This window comes from Arctopsyche grandis, chromosome 2 (genome assembly GCF_051622035.1).
Source record: "Arctopsyche grandis isolate Sample6627 chromosome 2, ASM5162203v2, whole genome shotgun sequence".
Taxonomy (NCBI): Eukaryota; Metazoa; Arthropoda; class Insecta; order Trichoptera; family Hydropsychidae; genus Arctopsyche; species Arctopsyche grandis.
In genome coordinates this window covers 15,145,583-15,163,858 of record NC_135356.1, presented here as the reverse complement: position 1 = coordinate 15,163,858, position 18,276 = coordinate 15,145,583, and the positions used below count along the sequence as shown (strand labels likewise).

Below are 18,276 nucleotides of genomic sequence, written 5' to 3'. Positions count from 1 at the left end.
ATAAAAGAAACAACATCTAAAAGAAAAGTGTGATGAGCGTTGAACCGTGAGAGCATCGCGAGTCACGCACATATGCATATTCAAAGTGGGTATACACCCATTTAAAAAGACCGACATTGTACAATCTGTATACATAATCGAATCAAAAAAACTATATGACAAATAATGTCGCAAACCTTCATATATATGGTCCCGCATAAAGGAATCAAGCTATGCAAAACTATACCATGAAAAGGCAAACTATAATGAAATTTTGTATTATAAAGCAATAGAGGCGACAAAATATTGTCTGTTGATCGTCATTAAGGATTTTTTTAATTGCTTTAACATTGTACAAAGAACAGAAAGAATATGTTGGTCGGATCTTTTTCGCAAAACATAAATAAATACATAAGTATACATATATAAATTTATACATTCATCAAAAAGTACATTTATATAATAACAATGCTCTCAAACCGTTAAATCGCGCCGCTGCTATCTATCCAACGATGAAATCAATCCTGTCTTAACGATTGAACTGTAATCTCTTTTGAAACACAATTTTGAAATAAATTTGACGCAATTGTGCCCAAATAAGTATTTTTTGTAAAATATAAAAGCAAATATTAGACTCATGACTTGAATATTGGGTAGCAGTAGTAGCTAGATGTGATTTTTAAGCAAAATTACGTCCATAAATTTCCCATATCATAAATTGAGGCAGTCGAGATTTATGATTAAAAAAAAATTACATATTATTTTAAAAGCTTCTACGGAGATGTTTAAAAATAAAAACATTTTGTTTTTTTTTAATCGAAATTTCTTGATGATTTTATCAATCCGAATGGAAATAAATAAAAAGGCAGACCGTATATTGTACACATACATAGAGATACATTACGATGAAGGGTTTGCGGTGAAAACCCTTCAAGGGACACGCCCATGTTTCTTCGCTCGATATTTATTAGCGTAGTAATAACGAAACGAACGTTTTGCATTGTGTTCGAGAAAGGATGTGTTAACAAATTATTAGCTTTAATGCGATACGATTATTATACACATTACGGGTCTTTGAAAGGGAAACACAATGCAAATAATAACTTTAATTAAAGAATATATGTATGTATAAGCGCTCTCGAAGGGACTCGCCCCACAAAGGTCGACGAACGAGATCTGACAAAAAAAAAAAAAACTTTTCAATTCCAAGAGTTTTATCAATATGGTCCCCTCTCAAAGACGGGTCAATGAATCGTTTGACTCTACTAGAGTAATATGTGTGATGGGAATTTTCACTGATAACAACAGCTATTATACTAGGATTGGAGAGCTAGCTACGAAACAAATCATGGGCGCGGTCCTTATTTATATACATTTACGAGTGCCTCATCATTTGAACATATGTATGTACCTATATGGACCTGAAAAGTTTTATACTAAGATTTATTACAACCAATAAAATGGAACTCATTGCTATTATTACAATAAGAATAGTATTGTTCATAATTAATTGATTTTCATTTAGAATTCCAATTCAATTCCGGCTTTGTTACTTGAGCTATTTGCTTACTATTCTATCTTTGTTTGAAATTGTTATTTTATTGTTATTGAAATTGTTATTTATTTTATTTTAACGGTAGCAGAGATTGATACGGGTTTTTCATTCCAAATTGGCCTTTTTCATTTAAAATTGACCCTTTTTAATTTTAAATTAAACCTTTTTCATTTCAAATTGACCCTTTTTTCACAAGCCTCATATCAGGTTGCTTTCGCTTTTTACAAGGCTTTTTCTTAAATGAAAAAGGTTTAATTCGAAATGGAAAAGGGTTAATTTTTTTTATCTCAATGTACCGCTTTTTTTATATATTTTATTCTGTATGTGTGCCAATTTAAATAAAATAAATAAATTTCGAATGAAAAATTCATAGAACGAACGTAGAAGATTTAGTATGATTAAAATTTATTTATTTAATTAATAAGCATGTAGCACGGCTACCGTTGGTTTGAAACGTGCGCTCGGCGAGATTACAGTTCATTCGAACAGGACAGATACTTACCAGCGAGATGTGCAAGATTCCTCTGGTGAAGAGATGCGCTACAAGAAAATACATGACAAACAAAAAAAAAATACGCAAAATGCAATGCAAGTACAAAATACATGAAACAAAAATATGCGCTGGCGCAGCTCATACATGTGAATAATAAAGCGGCGACAAAAATACAAATAATCTTTTATATTTTAAATTGATTTTCTTTTGTTTAATAAAATGGCGGTCGCAAGGCAGAGCGCTCTGCGCGATAGTGTCGCTTACGGAGCAGGCGTTAAGGGCGTAATTCGCTCGCGGTCATTAAAACCAAGTAAAAATTAAAAAATTGAATCTAAACGAGGATTGAATCATTGTACAGAACAAATTGGCCACAGTATTGTCACGTCGGCCATGTATGAAATAATTGAGCGAAGCCGGGACAAAGAAATCGCCCCCTTTTTCCAGAGCGCGCGCGCGCGCACCCTCGTACCCCTCTACCCCGAACTGAACGCACCCTAACCCTCCTCCCCCTCCCCCCGCCGGCGCATCTCGCACCTAATAATAACCGTTAGGCGAGATCGATCGCGGTTCGAAAGTATCAGTACGATATGAATATATATATATATATATATATATATATATATATATATATATATATATATATATACATATATATATATATATATATATATATATATATATATATATATATATATATATATATATATATATATATATATATATATATATATATATGCGGACGTTAGAGCGGCAAATTCAAAATCGGCTCACCTCGTATTTGAGTCCGGCCAGTCTCAGCCACGTTTCCACTTTGAGACAGTACGGAGACAGGGATGGCAGGAGTTCCGTCCTGGAGAATTGGAACAGGTAGACGACATCCTTGTCGAAGTTTTGTTTGTGGACTTGAAGCTTCGGCTTGGGCTCCTCGGCTGGCGGCTTTGCTTCCGTTTTGGTGGCGGCCTCTTCAGCGACGGGGGCTGGGGGCTTCTCTTGGGTGGGAGGCGCCGCGTCGGGGGCTGCGGGCTCCTCGCGCGGCGGTTCGGGAGTAGGCGCGACTTCAGCCATGGCTAGTGATTCTGCAACGCGGTCCGACCGCACTGAAAGCCGCTTGCTGACTGACGCCGCCGCACAGTCGACGTCACCGACGTTGCCTAGCGACCGGCTACGCCCAGCGCCCCCGCCAGCATCCCCCGCTCGCACCGCGCGCGCAAGCTTCACCCCTCTCCCTCTCGCCCCTACGCGATCCCTTCTCCCCCTCCATTCTCAAATGATCAAGCAGACTCCTGCTTTGACTGGACTTTTTTTCTATTGCCGTTTTTGGAAACAAGAGGAATAAGGGCGAAATCACACAGCGGTGAATGTGGCACGTGGTTTTTTTTAGATACTTTCAAACATGCGAAACAATTACAATCTGACAAAGTGCGATGGTGGCAGAGAGGCAGATGGGTGCTACCTTCGCATGCGATCTTTGATACCTTTGAATCGAAGTCTACTATTTTTTTACTTTATCTATGTACGTAGTAACAATAGATGAAGTTTTGTGATCATGCGAAAATTCGAACTCGAGATTTTGATTGATTCGAACTCAGAATCGATCACTGATCACGTTTTCATGATCTAGAAAAAATGTGTATGTGTGTGTCTGTGTGTGTGTGTGTGTATTTTGGGGATATTTTAAACACCGTTAGTCCTATCGAACTGAAACTTAGTATCGGTTACTGAAATTTTTATCGACACGACGTAAATTTTTTTCAAATTTTTAAGTTGACCGGAAATGGTACCTCCCCTTATAGGTGTCCTCTTTTTTTTAAGCTTTTGAATTCACTTATCTCCCAAACCACTAACTGAATCAGACTGAATTTTTTTTAAATATGATAGAAATAATAATTTTTATAGCCTAATATTTTTTAAATATTTCTATCTGAACCGGAAGTAGTACTTTTACTCTAGAGAATCGAAGTTTTTTATGTTTTTCTCAAAAACGTTTTGGTTTATTGAACTGAAATTTCATATCTAGAAGTTTAAGCTTAATACCAAGTTATTTATAAAATTTAGTAAGCATATGTCAACCGGAAGTGGCAGTTTACTCTTGTTCAATTTTTTCTTCCACTATTTTTTTCGACCCCTTAAACATGTGTGTTCGTCACAAAAAAATTCAAGTATAATTCTTGTAGCAATGTGATGAAAATAAAAAAAAATTATTAAATTTTATAAACCGGAAGTGGGATTTTTTTCTCTTAGAAAGGTTGAAAATGTTGTGCCCACTACTCTGTCCACACCCCTGAACGTATTAAGCTGAAAATTTATATTTCTATCCTTTATGTACTAACTTAAATCTGGTAGGGTTTTGGTCAGAATTCGTAAACCGGAAGTAGTATTTTTTTTTAAAACAATATTTCATTATTTTATTTTGACCTGTAAAATTATTTTTATTTTTTTGATATTTAATGAGTATAATACTGATAGTGATTTTTAGTAATAAAATCTGACAACCGGAAGTAGAACTTTTGTTTTGTGCAAGTTTCCATAAATTTCCATCAATTTGTATCGCTATCATAGTCATCAGTTCAATATCGAATTTTGTTTTGTAACCTTCTTATATTCTTCAAATACATAGATAAAGTCATGGGTTGGTCACACCCGAATTTTTTTATTTGTATCATAGAAACGAAATCGATGCGGTGCAAACGATCGAAAAGCGCCAGACAGACTGAACCACAGATTAACGACACGTGTACCTTATGCGAGCGCACTGCTCGCACTTACACAAAGCGAAATCTACCCGAAGTCCCGACATACCTACCCTGTATACGTTATGTGCTTCTGATACTTTAGTTCCGAATTTTGCCTTATTAAACTCGCCAGAAAGATCCAACTCAATTTTAATAATTACCATTTTAATAATTGCATCTGTGCATATCGAAAGGTTACTCGTCATCTTATATGCAATATATCATTCGTGAAGTCGAGAATTGCGTTTAAAGCAGCCATCCAGTTAATCTGTGGTTCAATCAATGTACCGTTTACCATGCACCCTTTTTTTTTATCTTTCGACTTAAGATCTTTCGATTTTCGATCTTTGCCTTCCAATATTTGTGTTTTCTGTAATTTAACATTCTGGCTCGTCACGTAAGCCCCGATATTATATACATATATGATGATATTTTTCACAAGAATTAACTTTTTTGATGACGCGGATTCGTGCTTCAAATAGTCAAAAAATTGTATACAGCTCATTCCAAAATTACATTTGGTATAAATGCATGCATGCATGTGTCTATTTTTAATTCAGTTTTTTCATTGGCCCACATATTGTTCACTAATGAAAATATTCGTTCAATAGTGGCATTAGATCCAGGAAGAAAAATTCACCGTTTTTTAAAATGAACTTTTTTATCTGTGAAATATCCAAAAATTTCAACCCACCCATGTTGGCAGGGCTTGTCATTTTGTCGTCATTCTTCGATCTTTTACATCTCTTTAACTTTTGTATATCAGAAAACAGAACCGATTTTTTAAGGTTCGCCGATGTAGGATCGTCCTAGTGATACAGCTATAGTCGACAAAAAAATAAGGACAAAAGGTCAATTTTAAAAAACACAAATCCAGGACAGAGCAGTAAAAAAAATAATGGCCTGACCTCTTAAATAAAGTATGTATGGTTATCAGAAATTTAGCACCACTTATACTATCCCGATTCGAGGTCGTTGATCTACTTTTTAAGGTCTGACTGTACTAGGCAACACTGCGCTGCAGCGACGCAGCACAGCACATCACATCGCAGCACTGTGCGTCAAAGTTGCCTTTTGTACCAATTCCGATGTTCCGCGCTGTGTCACCTAGTGCGTTCGGACCTTAAAACACAAGTCATACCATTGCATCATTGAGTTCCTGTACGAACATGTAAAGTCAACCTTGCCCGAAATATCTTCGTTCAAAGAAGGGCAAAGACACCATCAACTCGCTCCAGATAAAAAAAACCTCGAGCCCTTAGGAAACCCCGAGAGTATGATCTCACCAGGCAAGTTAAACATTGTACAACCGACGAGAACATAGACTTCTCCATTACCCTATAAAGCAAGAGGGTAAACAAAAGGTTGACAATTTATTGTGAACTAGTTTTTGTGCATAAAAGCATCCTCGACCCCCGATCTCTGATAATGAGTAGTGTGCGGAACGAAAGCGTGCTGTTCATTTTTAATTGTTGGCCGTGCTTTGATAAAGGTTCGCCGAACCTTTTTTTTGCACTCTAGCTTTGTAAAAAGACCCAAAACGCCCGATTCCTGAAAAATGTACGCTCCTATCCAAAATGCGGCTAATTAGAAAAAGTTCAACATTCAATAATTTCAGAACAGAAACCACAACAACTTTTATCTCCATATTTAATGTAATATATGTATAACCATGGTTTACAATTCTACTAGTTTTTATTTTAACATGCCAGTCGTCTCATTCGTCCATCCCCCATAGTAGTATATTTAATTATTGTAAATTAGTGATTACATATTAATTTAATTCTAGTTACCAGCAAGTATATTTGTAATGTCTGATGTATCTGTAAGGATATAGCACGACTTGTACCATACGAAGCTAGGTCGATGATATCACCTATTTCCCTCATCGAACTTAATCTGTACAAATGACATCATCGCGTCCTGTTATCGTACACGAAAGTCAGCCTTGGCCGAAATAGTTCGTCCAGCTTACCCATAAAGGCGATTCGACTCGCTCCAAATACGCAATGACGAGTACACGGGAAATCCTAAGGAGCTACGCAACTACGCATCAAACATAGAACACAGAGGAAGACCTTTCAGAACGTGATCTCACCAGCCCAGCTACACGTTGCTCAAGCAACACCTTTATTAACCAACGCATCGACCCCAGATGCCAGTGAGTTTCAGGAACTCGACCCGGCTCATTCCAGCGAATCCCTTACCTACTTCGCTATACATACAAATACACATGTATTAATCGAGCAAATAAAGATTCTCTTCAAAATACAACTGAATTTTCATAGGCCGGGAAACGGTCCAAGCCTTTAACCCGCCCTATATATCGGTTCGGAGATTATTGGTCACAAAGCGCTCGCACAAAAGTCCGTATTCGTGATTTTCATGGCAAAAATTGTCTTTTGGGCAATCAAAATGTGACTAATAATCCAATTACCGTTCTATCGGTGGTCTTTACACTTGACATACGCAGAACGTGAAAGAGTGTGTTACGGCCTAAATATTCAAAATTAAGCCAATGACAGTTCGGTGCAATGGCCGCCGATGAGTTTGACGTGATCTGCCGATTATGCCTCGCCTGCACTGACGAACTCACTTCCATCTTCAGCTCGACAATCCACAAAAATCTGCCAAAGCTGCTCTTTATCTGCGCAAGCATAAAAGTAACATTACAATTCATGTATACGCCAACAAACACCATCAAATATATATCACTTATGATACGTCATTCAATGCTTCTAATAAATCAGACTATTATCCTGTATATATTTGATTTTTCTATCTTGAAATCGAAATAATAAATCACGCTATATGTCGAAAGTGAACTGATCTAAATTCATCTACCAATAGTGCTTTCAGCTACCATTTCGTGGATGTTTATATATCGAGAATGGACTCAAAATTCATTCCACAATTGTCATTAAAATTCTTAATTTACGTATTTTTACCAAATGTTATGTTGTATATACATATTACATGTCTGATAATATTACATTCGATACTGTAATTAGGAGTAGTTTAGACCAAACCATTAGCATGTCTTGAAGTAAGGAGATAGTGATATAGAAATGAATGAAATTAGGATGTTGTACATATCAGCGAATTAATTCTGTTTATAAATGTTTTGCCAATAATGACGCATATATAAACAAAATATAGGTGTTGAGTGGAAAAATGTTGCATACAGTTCAATCCGCTCAGAAGTACATATATATAACATTGTATAATGAGAAGCAAGGAATGAAAGAGTAGCCGACATAGTGGAGTGAATGAGAGATTGAAATCCCAATGGATGGATTATATGACTAGTAGTGCTCGAATAATTTCCGAATGAATGTAAAAAAGGATCAAGGATGTATCAAAAATTCTAAGCAAAGTTCCATGAATATATGCAGTAATAAACATTACAGGTATCCCACAAAGACGGTCTTCCGGAAAAAATGTGCGAGCGGTGCCTCCTCAAACTGATGTCCTTTCATGACTTCCGCACTCAATGTCAAACCTCCGACGACTATTTAAAACTTCGCATATCTGGTGAATTGATTCCTAAAAAAAATAAAAAACCATCACCAAACGACGATGCTTGTAAATCTGACGATCTAAATGAAACAAAATTCGAATACAACTATTCAGAAGCAGAAAACCTTACAGATTGGTTAGTAAACTTGATTGCAATTTTTGCATGTTATTTCTTGGTTCGATTTGTGTTTTTCATTATTAAACCATGATAATATTTATTATTAGGAAAAGAGAATCATCAGATGAAGATGTACCACTATCGTCTCTTGTAAATCCACAAAATGTGTCGGACACAAATTTAAATGGTTCAATATTAAACGAAGGACGGAAAAGAAAGGTAATTTTTGTAATGTACCTTTTTAATATTAAATAAAACTGTCATATCTGCATTCATGTAAATTATGATTGATGATATTTCAGCTAACAAAGAGGAATACTTTGATTAATTTGAATGATGACGTTGATAAAAAAGATAAAAAAGTATTACTGTCTAATAAGTGCAGAACAAAGTTAAAGAAAATATCTGTAGGTCTAAATCAGTTTCAATTGTATAAACGTAGCATGGACTGTATTATATTTTGGTTTATTTTTTTGATTTAGAAAAAGAGCATATTGAAGTTGAATTCACAGCAGGAAGAAGCACTTTATATACCAGATATAAAGGTAATATTCTATTGAGATTATTTAGCTATGCGATAGATAGCTTGGCGACTGAATTTCTAATTGCATTGGCGAAATATATTTTATTAATTGCGATTTTATTATTTTTGTACTTTTAAATAAAGCAGGAAGAAAATAGTGAATTTATTTGTAATATCTGCAACGAAAGTGCCACAAGCAAGGAACAATTAAAAATTCATATGTGTAACCATTATTCGTACACATGTAAACTCTGTCAAAATCGGTTAGTGCACAATTTAAATTATTTATTTAATTCAAATATAATAATTTGTATATAATATACACAATTCAATTTACGCTCATAATAAAAATACCCGAGTTTGGACAATATGCCACAAAAATAAACACATTTTTAACATTTCTAATAATTGTCAGGTTCAAAACTATACAGTCGTTTCAAAGCCACGAGTGTAAGAATGCAAAATGCAGCAGCTCAAATTTAAGCACTGAAAACTTGGTACGTTCATATCTACGAATCTTCAAAAATTAATTTAATAAAATTCAATGATATATGTATAAATTTATTTTTAGGTGAATTTCAAAATCTCCAAAGGCAAAATGTGCATTTCTAAATTGCATTGTTTGAAAACTTTAGTCTGTAATTTTTGTATGCGCGAATTCAAGTATGCTAGAAGTCTTCGTTACCACATACGCTCTCATAAAGGTACATACATATATGTAAAATTGTTCTAATAACACTGAGCAACAAAAAAAATTGACCAGAGTGGAGATTTATCAATCTTTACTAAGTTTGAAATCGAATATGAAAATGATTTTTGTCGGTCTCCTTTCATTTATGAGGTATAAACGCTTAAAAAATGTGCAATTTTTTACTTTTGTCGTCTTCAACTCAAAATCTAGTATTGTTGTGCCAAAAGTGAGTATTGGAATCAATAGTCAGTTGTTTTTTCTATTGATTTTGATTTTTTATTGCTTTAAAATACGTATTATATGAGAATACTGGTGTCTTGTAATAAGTTGATTCTTCTTTTCCAAGATTCTGGACATTAAAATTTGTGAATTATGTTAAACTAAAATAGTGTTTTTGGAACTGAAAATTGGCATGCCACTTTCAAATATACTGGCTCATATAGGGAATTTTTTAAGTCAAATTTTTTTTCTCGATCTATTGTCTTTAATATAATATAATATTTATAGTTATATTTCACTACGTTTACAAGGATTGATTTTCAATCTCAATATTTTTTTTTTTATCTTAACACCAATTCAAGCGGTAAATGATTTTTGCGTTAAACTAGTAAAGATTGATTAGTCTCCGCTCCGTTAAGTAAAAAAGTATTTTTTGCTGTTCAGTGTTATCAGATATTTTAAATTATTGACTATTATATTATATTATTTTAATTTTCACAGGAGAAAAACCAGCCCTCTGCACATGGTGTGGAAAAAGTTTTACAGAACAGAGAGGATTGCTAAATCATGTTCGTGCCGTTCACACTGGTGAAAAACGATTCAAATGCTCATTTTGTCCAAAAGGTAATTATTTCCTATCTAGACTTTAGTTTTTATTTTCTTTTCTACATATATTATGATTAATAATACATATGTATTTTAAACATCACCAAATTCTCTTTTGTTGAAAGCACTCTATAGATAGAAGAGCATATAAAGCAATACAAATTAATCAGAAAACTTTTCAACCATTGAATTTAATACTTTTATTACAAATTATTAACCCATTATATTTTCCTAGTTAGAGATGACTTATAATTCACTTTCTATTATCATATTGGTCTAATGAGTAACTTGGATTAAATTGAATTTGATAACTTATTGTAAATATAGATCTGTGTGTACATATATGTTACAATGATTTCATACTAGCAGTGAAAGTATACTTCCATTGGCGTTTTAGGGCGTATATTATTATTTATTATATACTATAAACAAAGATTATGATGGTCAACTTGCATGACCGAAAAGGTCAACTCCTGAGGACGAATGCTTTATCTGATCTTGTAGTTGTACAAGATTTCATTTATCTCGGATGATGGAGAGTGTGATGCTGAAATAAAAAGGCGAATCGGTACGTCGCCGTGTCTACGAAAATGCGTCTGTTACGAGCTTTGGCCTTCCCCATATTTATATATGGAGTGAGCACATAGACGGTACGAGCTCGAAAAAGGCAGAGAATAGATGCTTTTAAGATGTGGTGTTGGAGACGGATGCTTAGAATCCCCTGGACAGCGAGAAGAACTAATGCCTCTTTCCTGCAAGAGCCGAAGGCTAGCAATAGGCTATCATCCATTTGTCATATCCTCCAGTTCTTTGGGCACATTGCGAGGTGAGACCAGGACAGCCCGGAAAATTTGGTCGTACTTAAGCGTTAACGGCAGCAGAGGAAGAGGATGATCCCTAACAAGATGGAGAGACCAGGTCAGGGCTGCCACTGGGAAAACTGAGTCACCACGAGCTGCAGGGTGCCGAGAGGGCTGGAAGACCATAACAGGCCATATTATGAAAATTAAAAGACGGAAAGTCACGATCTTCAGACATGAGGAAAGCGACTAGAAATATATTATAAACGAAAACAACTGTATCTTGGTTTTCCATGGACTTTTTTAATACAGGCCACTCTGAATATTGCAGAGTTCACGTCAATCAATCAATAAGTTAGCAATGATCATGGACAAGCGTGGTTTTAATGAAAAAGGGAATCGGGTGGTTAATTGTATAAATTTAGAAACTAGTACCGATATGGATAGGCTGGGTCGCAGTTAGAGGCTGATCGCATTATAAATCTACTGTGTGGTAATGCTTTCATCGATTGACTTGGTGAAAGTATACTTTCACAGACGAATACAGATTCACTGCAACATATATGTAATTACACACTCTGTTCATAATTCAACAATTATGATATTTGTAAAAACTCAAGTTAAGATTTATTTGGCATCTTCATGGTCAGATTCCCATTACAGCAAGATAGTGATTTTGTTCTTCATCATCAGCTTATAGCAAGAATTTATCCACGAGAGCTAAAATTTTTTTCTGTAAAAAATGCATTTTTGTACTGAAAAATTCACTTTTTACAGCTTTTCCAGTGTCGGGCAAAAGAAGGCAGCACGAACGAGTACACACAGGTGAAAAGCCTTATCAATGCGACGTGTGCTTCAGATTATTCGCGGCGAGGACAACCTTAAACGCACATCGTTGGCGACACACTGGTGAAGATAAATTCATATGTAATGTTCGTGGTTGTAACCAAGGTATAATTTACATATGCTAAAGAAGAAAAAAAGCCACTCGGTGTGTCAGCAATGAAAATATGGTTGTTTTGTTTATGCTTTTAGGATTTTATGCATTTTCTACTTACCAACGTCATATGTGGGCTCACCGAGGCGAGAGACCGTATCAATGCCCGCACTGTGATAAAACATATTTGAGCATGCAAAACTTAAAGTCGCATATTAAAGCCATACACACCAAATTACGCGATGAAGTTTGTCACATTTGCGGAAAAGGGTCAGTTAAGCTATCATTATATTTATAATAAAATATGGTGAATACAATGCAAATATTAGTTAGTGACTTGTGAAGTATCTAATTTCAGTCCTACTTTATATGTATTTTTTCTTACTTTCAAGTACAGTTTTTGAACTTCAAATTCGTCATTATACAAATCAAATTCGTCACTTTACAAATCAAATTTGTCGTTTTACAAATCGAATTCGTCGTTTTACAAATCAAATTCGTCATGTTGCAAATCAAACTAAACAATTGGATGTATTTTTTTAATATTCATTTTATTATACATAGAGAACTTTATAGAGAAAAAGAGAATATTTAATACTGTTGCGTAGGGGTGGGTGGAGGATCCAAGTAAAAGGCCAACAGTCGTTTCACAGCATTTATTGATGATTAAGGAGTTACACGCACTGGCAGTGCTCAGTCCAGAATGACATGATATCGCCTTATAAGGGATTGATCTCTCAGGACATCTTCGACTTTTAATTTGTTTACCTATTGTTATGGTCACGTACGGATATGTCTTCCCACGACATTCGCTCCCGCGGAACAGGTCAATTCTGGGAAGTGCAATCATTGTTTAGCTTACTTGCACTTAGCCTGTCGCTAATCCTTAAAACCACTTACACCGGTCACACGGTCTCTCAGGACGCTACCCGGCCTAATCCGATCGCAATTACTCGGCGGCTCCTTTTAGTATACGTAACATTACTATATTTATGTATAGAGAATATATTATTCATACATAGAGAATGTATTATCTATAATATATAAAGGTTCATTTGCTGCAGCTGCAGGCAATATCATACTTTTCATTTATTAATTAATAAATAAATAATGGTATTAATTTAATAATTAATACCATTACTAATTTCATATTTTTATTAAGTATGAAATAATATAATTAAGTATTAAATTATATTATTATAATAAATAATATAATTATATAGTATTATAATAAATAATATAATTTCATAATTAAGTATAAAATTAATAATGGTATTAATTAAAGTATAAAGTTCTGATTAAAAACGAATTCTCCTTTTTTATTATAAAATACATTCAATTGTTTAATTTTATTTGCAACATGACGAATTTTATTTGTAAAATGACGAATTCGAAGTGTAAAAATTGTATTTGCCAATATTTTCTATATATTTTTTTAATTATATATTTTTACTACAATTTTTTTTTTTTATAGATTTACTGAAAAGAGTGTACTGAATAGACATCTCCGTAAGATTCATAATATAGAACCAAAAGATACCAAACCTGTTCCTGCTTATGGTATTCCAACTACTACACCAGCGACTATCACAAATCAATCCATTTCTGACGATGTGATGCCAAATGATATTATGAATAAATAATCTTAATGCCAAATGACCGTTTAAAAGCTTTATATTGCTTTTTTGCAAAATTCAATATAAAGCTTTTAAAATTAAATAGTATTGAATATTCAACGATGGTTATTACATAAAAATACTTGCAATGACATAACATGACATATTATTTCATCATCTGCTTCTAATGCTGCGTACGGACCAAACCAACGACGATTTTGGGCCAACGTTTTAACCAGCAGGATAAAACCAGTAGCGTACAAAATATCGAAATAAAAATTAAATTTAAAAATTGAAGTTTAATATCAAAATTAAATCTATTATTATTATATTAAAATTAAATTCAAATATCAAAATAAAATTATAATCAATATATTAATTATTATTGCAAGATTATTCTCCAATCCTTTGTCTTCTCGCTTGCTTTTCAATTCGCTTGTGAGAAGTAAGCTAGAGTATAATGCGATTGTGTGGAATCCGCATGAAGCAAATTACTCTCTGATGATTGAGAAAGTGCAAAAAGCATTTCTTCGTTTCCTATATAGGAAAGAATATGGGTATTACCCATATCTCTACCCCACTCCTTTCCTTTTGGGCATGCTTGGGTATAATTCCCTTGAACTTCGAAGAAACTTCTCATTAATTCGTTTCGTTCTCCTGCTCTTACGTGGTAATACGTCATGCCCGTTGTTGCTGGAGCAGTTGGGGCTTTATGTCCCTAATCACTATGTGCGTGGTAGACATCATCATTTGCTGGCTGTACCTCCTGCCCGCACAGTCCTTTTTCGAATGGCTCCTATTCCAAGAGCTATCCGACTTCTTAATGAAATCGTTGCTGCCGAGACTGAATGTGATATTTTCCACCTTAGTGAGCGTAAATTGTCGGAAATTACTCTAACCCATTTATCTGGTAGTCTGCGCTCATCATTGTTTTCATGATTGATTGTGATTTATGAGTGAAATTTTGATTAACTCTCTTCCATTTGGGCCTTACAGGGATGTTTTGTATTTGTAGTTGTTTCTTACATATTTATTGAAACTGGCTGTAGGTGCAAGGCATTCCTTATGCTATATTTTATTTGATATTTTTACTTTATCTGTTATTATAAATGCTATTTTTTATGTATGTATGGATGTATTTATATTTGTGTTTAATTGTTATTTTGTTTTTTTTCTTTTTTGTGTTATATTTTTTGACCATTGTGGCGCTTTAGGAATTCCTGTTATGCCACAATGGTCTGTTTAAAATAAATAAATAAATAAATAAATAATGCCATTAAAATTAAAATAAAATATTGAAAGTTAAAACGGAACACGCCCAATTTAAATAAATTTTCGAGATTGACCTAAAATTAGATCATCAACAATCATATACAGGTAATCCTCGACTTTTGTTTGTCGAAGATCTTTTGACTTACGAAGATACGCACTAAGATCGAAAAAAAAATCAAAGAATTATTATTTTTACTTCCCCGTAATGCACAGTTACTGAGAATAAATCATGTATTAGTATGGATGATCGAGCGATCGTCGCAATCCGGTGCGTTGTCGGTACATCAATCGAAATTTTTTTAGTCTTCAATTGTTTCTCTCGTCGAAATAAATCAAAACATTGTTGTAATTCAAAACATCAACGATGATCTAATTTTAGTTCAATCTCGCTCTTTAGCTTAATTTTGAAATTTAATTTCAATTTTTTAATTTAATTTTTATTTCGATATTTTGTACGCTACTGGTTTTAAAAGTTGGCCCAAAATCGTCGTTGGTTTGGTCCGTACGCAGCATAATACAATTATTGTATCTATAGGCAGAGCCGTAACAAGGCATTGAAAAAATTATGAAAGAATCTGAGCGACATCTCAAACAGATGAAATGTTGCAGGCACAGTTTAAGTCTTGTATGTGTTTATGCAGCATTTGTAAATGTCAAATCGAAACTACAACAAATTTTCATCTACTGTTAGATTGGAAACAATATCATTGATTACTAAAATTAGTCTGAAAAAACATTCCGATACAAATGCAGTAAAAGCAGTCTATGAATTTGAGGATATCATTTCAGTCTTGAGATATATGAAAGATGACGATTGTTTTATTTACTCCATCATTGATCATTATACCATCAGATGTGTAATTATAAGATTGTGGTATTTCAAATCATTTGGAATCTGATACTATATGTAGATAAAATAAATAGGATCAACTTAGCACTTCAGAAAAGAGATCAAGATATTCGAATATACGTCATCAAAATTAATTCGAGGGCTCATTGATAAATTAAAAGAATCGAATAGACCAAATTTTCATAATGGTTTTCGGACTTTATAATGAACCAATTCCCAGATAAAAGAAATGTAAATGGAAAAAAATGTCATATAAATTTGTTGAAGGTGAATCGCCAAGTTTAGACTAGTCAAGATATTATGTTACAATGTTGTAGATTCCATTATAATTATCAGGGCTGTGGAGTCAGAGTTGGAGTCGCGGAGTCAGCATTTCAAGCGAAGTCAGAGTCGTAAAAAATCATCCGACTCCAACTCCTTTTTTTATTATTTTTTTCTTTAGTCGATAGTATTACAGTATGCGTCAACTAGTCTCCAATTTCATTCAAGTAAATCTACTAATTGATGTTTAATAATTTCTTCATAAAAATCATGAATTTAAAATTACATTATAAATAAAGTAGTTGAATTGCACATATTTTAATGTAAAAAACTGATTGTTTTTCCCCCGTCTTATACTTTTTTTTATTCTAATTTTTACTGTCATTATCTTTATTAAATCAATTTATTTGTGTATGAAATTATACACACATTATGAATGTAATTTTTATTTATACCTATTTCATTACCAATAATTCAATAAATTTAGTTACATGTCAATTTTTAGTGGTTTTTTTAATTCACTTAATTTTTACTTTTATCTATGTATGTATGTAGTAACAATAGATGAAGTTTTGTGATCATATAAAAATTCGAGATTTTGACTAATTCAAACTCAGAATCGATTACTGATTACGTTTTCATTATTTTTTGAACACCGTTAGTCAAATCGAACTGAAATTTGATATCGGTTACTGAAATGACGTAAATTTTTTTCATATTTTTAAGTTGATCGGAAATTATACATTCCCTTATTCCTTTTTTTTTTACTTTTTGGATTCAATTATATTCCAAACTGCTCAATGGATGAGACTGAAATTTTTTTACATTTGATAGAAATTGTAAATTGTATAATGTATACACTAATATTTTTTTGAATATTTTTACCTCAACCGAAATTATTACTTTTACTCTAGAGAATTGAGGCTTTTTATGTTTTTCTCAGAAACCTTTGAGTTTATTGAACTAGAATTTCATATCCAGAAGTTTAAGCTTAATACCAAGTTATTTATAAAATTTGGTGTACACCCGTCAACCGGAAGTGGCAGTTTATTTACTTAGATTACTGCAAACGATTGTTCCTTATGGCAGTCTGTAAAGTTGAAATCATTTAAAAATATAAAAAAAAAGATTAAAATATTACAATGTGCAAGCATTCAAATTTATATAAATTTACTGTTGCAATTTTAAAATGAAGAATATATTATACATATGTACATTGAACATTGTCTGCGCATAAATCTAAAGAAGACAAAATTCATGATAATAGATAGAATGCAAACAGACATCGGTGATCTAACCTTGGATGGAGAGTAAAAAGATTCATATACCTAGGTACCTGGCTGAATGAAGAGATGGACCCAGATGAAGATCTAAGAATCCACATCGAGATGGCTAGAACAGCATTTATCAAAATGAAGGCAGCACTTATAAACAAGCATCTCAATCTTCGTACGCGATTGAGATTCGCGAAGAGCTACGTCTGGACAGTATTACTACATGGATGCGAAACGTGGACTCTGAAGACCAGGATGATCAGCCGCATTGAAGATTTTGAAATGTGGGTCTACAGGCGCATGTGTGAAGATTTCGTGGACCAAAAAGATACCAAACGAAGTTGTCCTCGGCATGATGGGGAGAGGCAGGGAACTTGTTTCTGTCATCAAGAGGAGAAAGATGGAGTACCTCGGACTCATGATATGGGGTCCAAAATACGAATTTCTCCGTTTGATAACCATGGGTAAAAAAATAGATTGGCAGGAAAACGTGATCTTGGCTTCGAAACATGCGCATGTGGACTGATATGAGCGCCGAAAAACTGTTCCGAGCCACTGAAGACCGATGCGGATATCTTCAAATAATCGACGAGGTAGAAGAAGAAGAATGTACATTGAAAGTTGGTAATTTAATCTATACAAATGCAATGAAAAACCTTATTTATTTAAAAATATGTATATTTTCAACAATATTTACATCAAAACTATGGGCCATGTTTGATTAATTCAATTATTCCACATGTGGCCGACCTTTGCTCGTCATAATTGATAAATTCGAGAGCATGGATCGGCTCATAATTAAAACTCGTGGATGTTCAAATGGTAGATATA

The 18,276-nt window shown here is 33.7% G+C and overlaps 2 protein-coding genes across 2 annotated transcripts in view; one reads left to right on the top strand and one right to left on the bottom strand.

The window, feature by feature from the left end:
* Positions 1–3,141, bottom strand: part of fax (failed axon connections) — a 43,972-nt gene extending 40,831 nt beyond the window's left edge. Inside the window, exon 1 of the mRNA XM_077445874.1 lies at positions 2,799–3,141. Coding sequence (XP_077302000.1) covers positions 2,799–3,092 — 294 coding nt within the window. The 5' untranslated portion in view covers positions 3,093–3,141. The remainder of the gene's footprint in view (positions 1–2,798) is intronic.
* Positions 3,142–6,405: 3,264 nt separating this feature from the next.
* Positions 6,406–16,119, top strand: LOC143922553 (zinc finger X-chromosomal protein-like). The gene is made up of 13 exons (XM_077445824.1): positions 6,406–7,422; positions 8,170–8,414; positions 8,504–8,615; positions 8,699–8,803; positions 8,879–8,941; positions 9,064–9,182; positions 9,335–9,416; positions 9,491–9,623; positions 10,331–10,453; positions 12,013–12,186; positions 12,271–12,442; positions 13,647–13,977; positions 15,571–16,119. Exons 1-12 carry the CDS (start codon positions 7,294–7,296, stop codon positions 13,813–13,815), a joined length of 1,626 nt encoding a protein of 541 aa, XP_077301950.1. The 5' UTR covers positions 6,406–7,293; the 3' UTR covers positions 13,816–13,977; positions 15,571–16,119.
* The last annotated feature ends 2,157 nt before the right edge of the window (positions 16,120–18,276 follow it).

What these genes read in the sequence shown, in the direction of transcription:
- LOC143922553 (XM_077445824.1), top strand. Translation starts at nt 7,294, where the DNA reads ATGGCCGCCGATGAGTTTGACGTGATCTGCCGATTATGCCTCGCCTGC. An exon ending in TTATCTGCGCAAGCATAAAA is followed by an intron (nt 7,423 to 8,169) that starts GTAACATTACAA and finishes TAAACATTACAG; the next exon opens with GTATCCCACAAAGACGGTCT. An exon ending in TGTTCGTGGTTGTAACCAAG is followed by an intron (nt 12,187 to 12,270) that starts GTATAATTTACA and finishes TTATGCTTTTAG; the next exon opens with GATTTTATGCATTTTCTACT.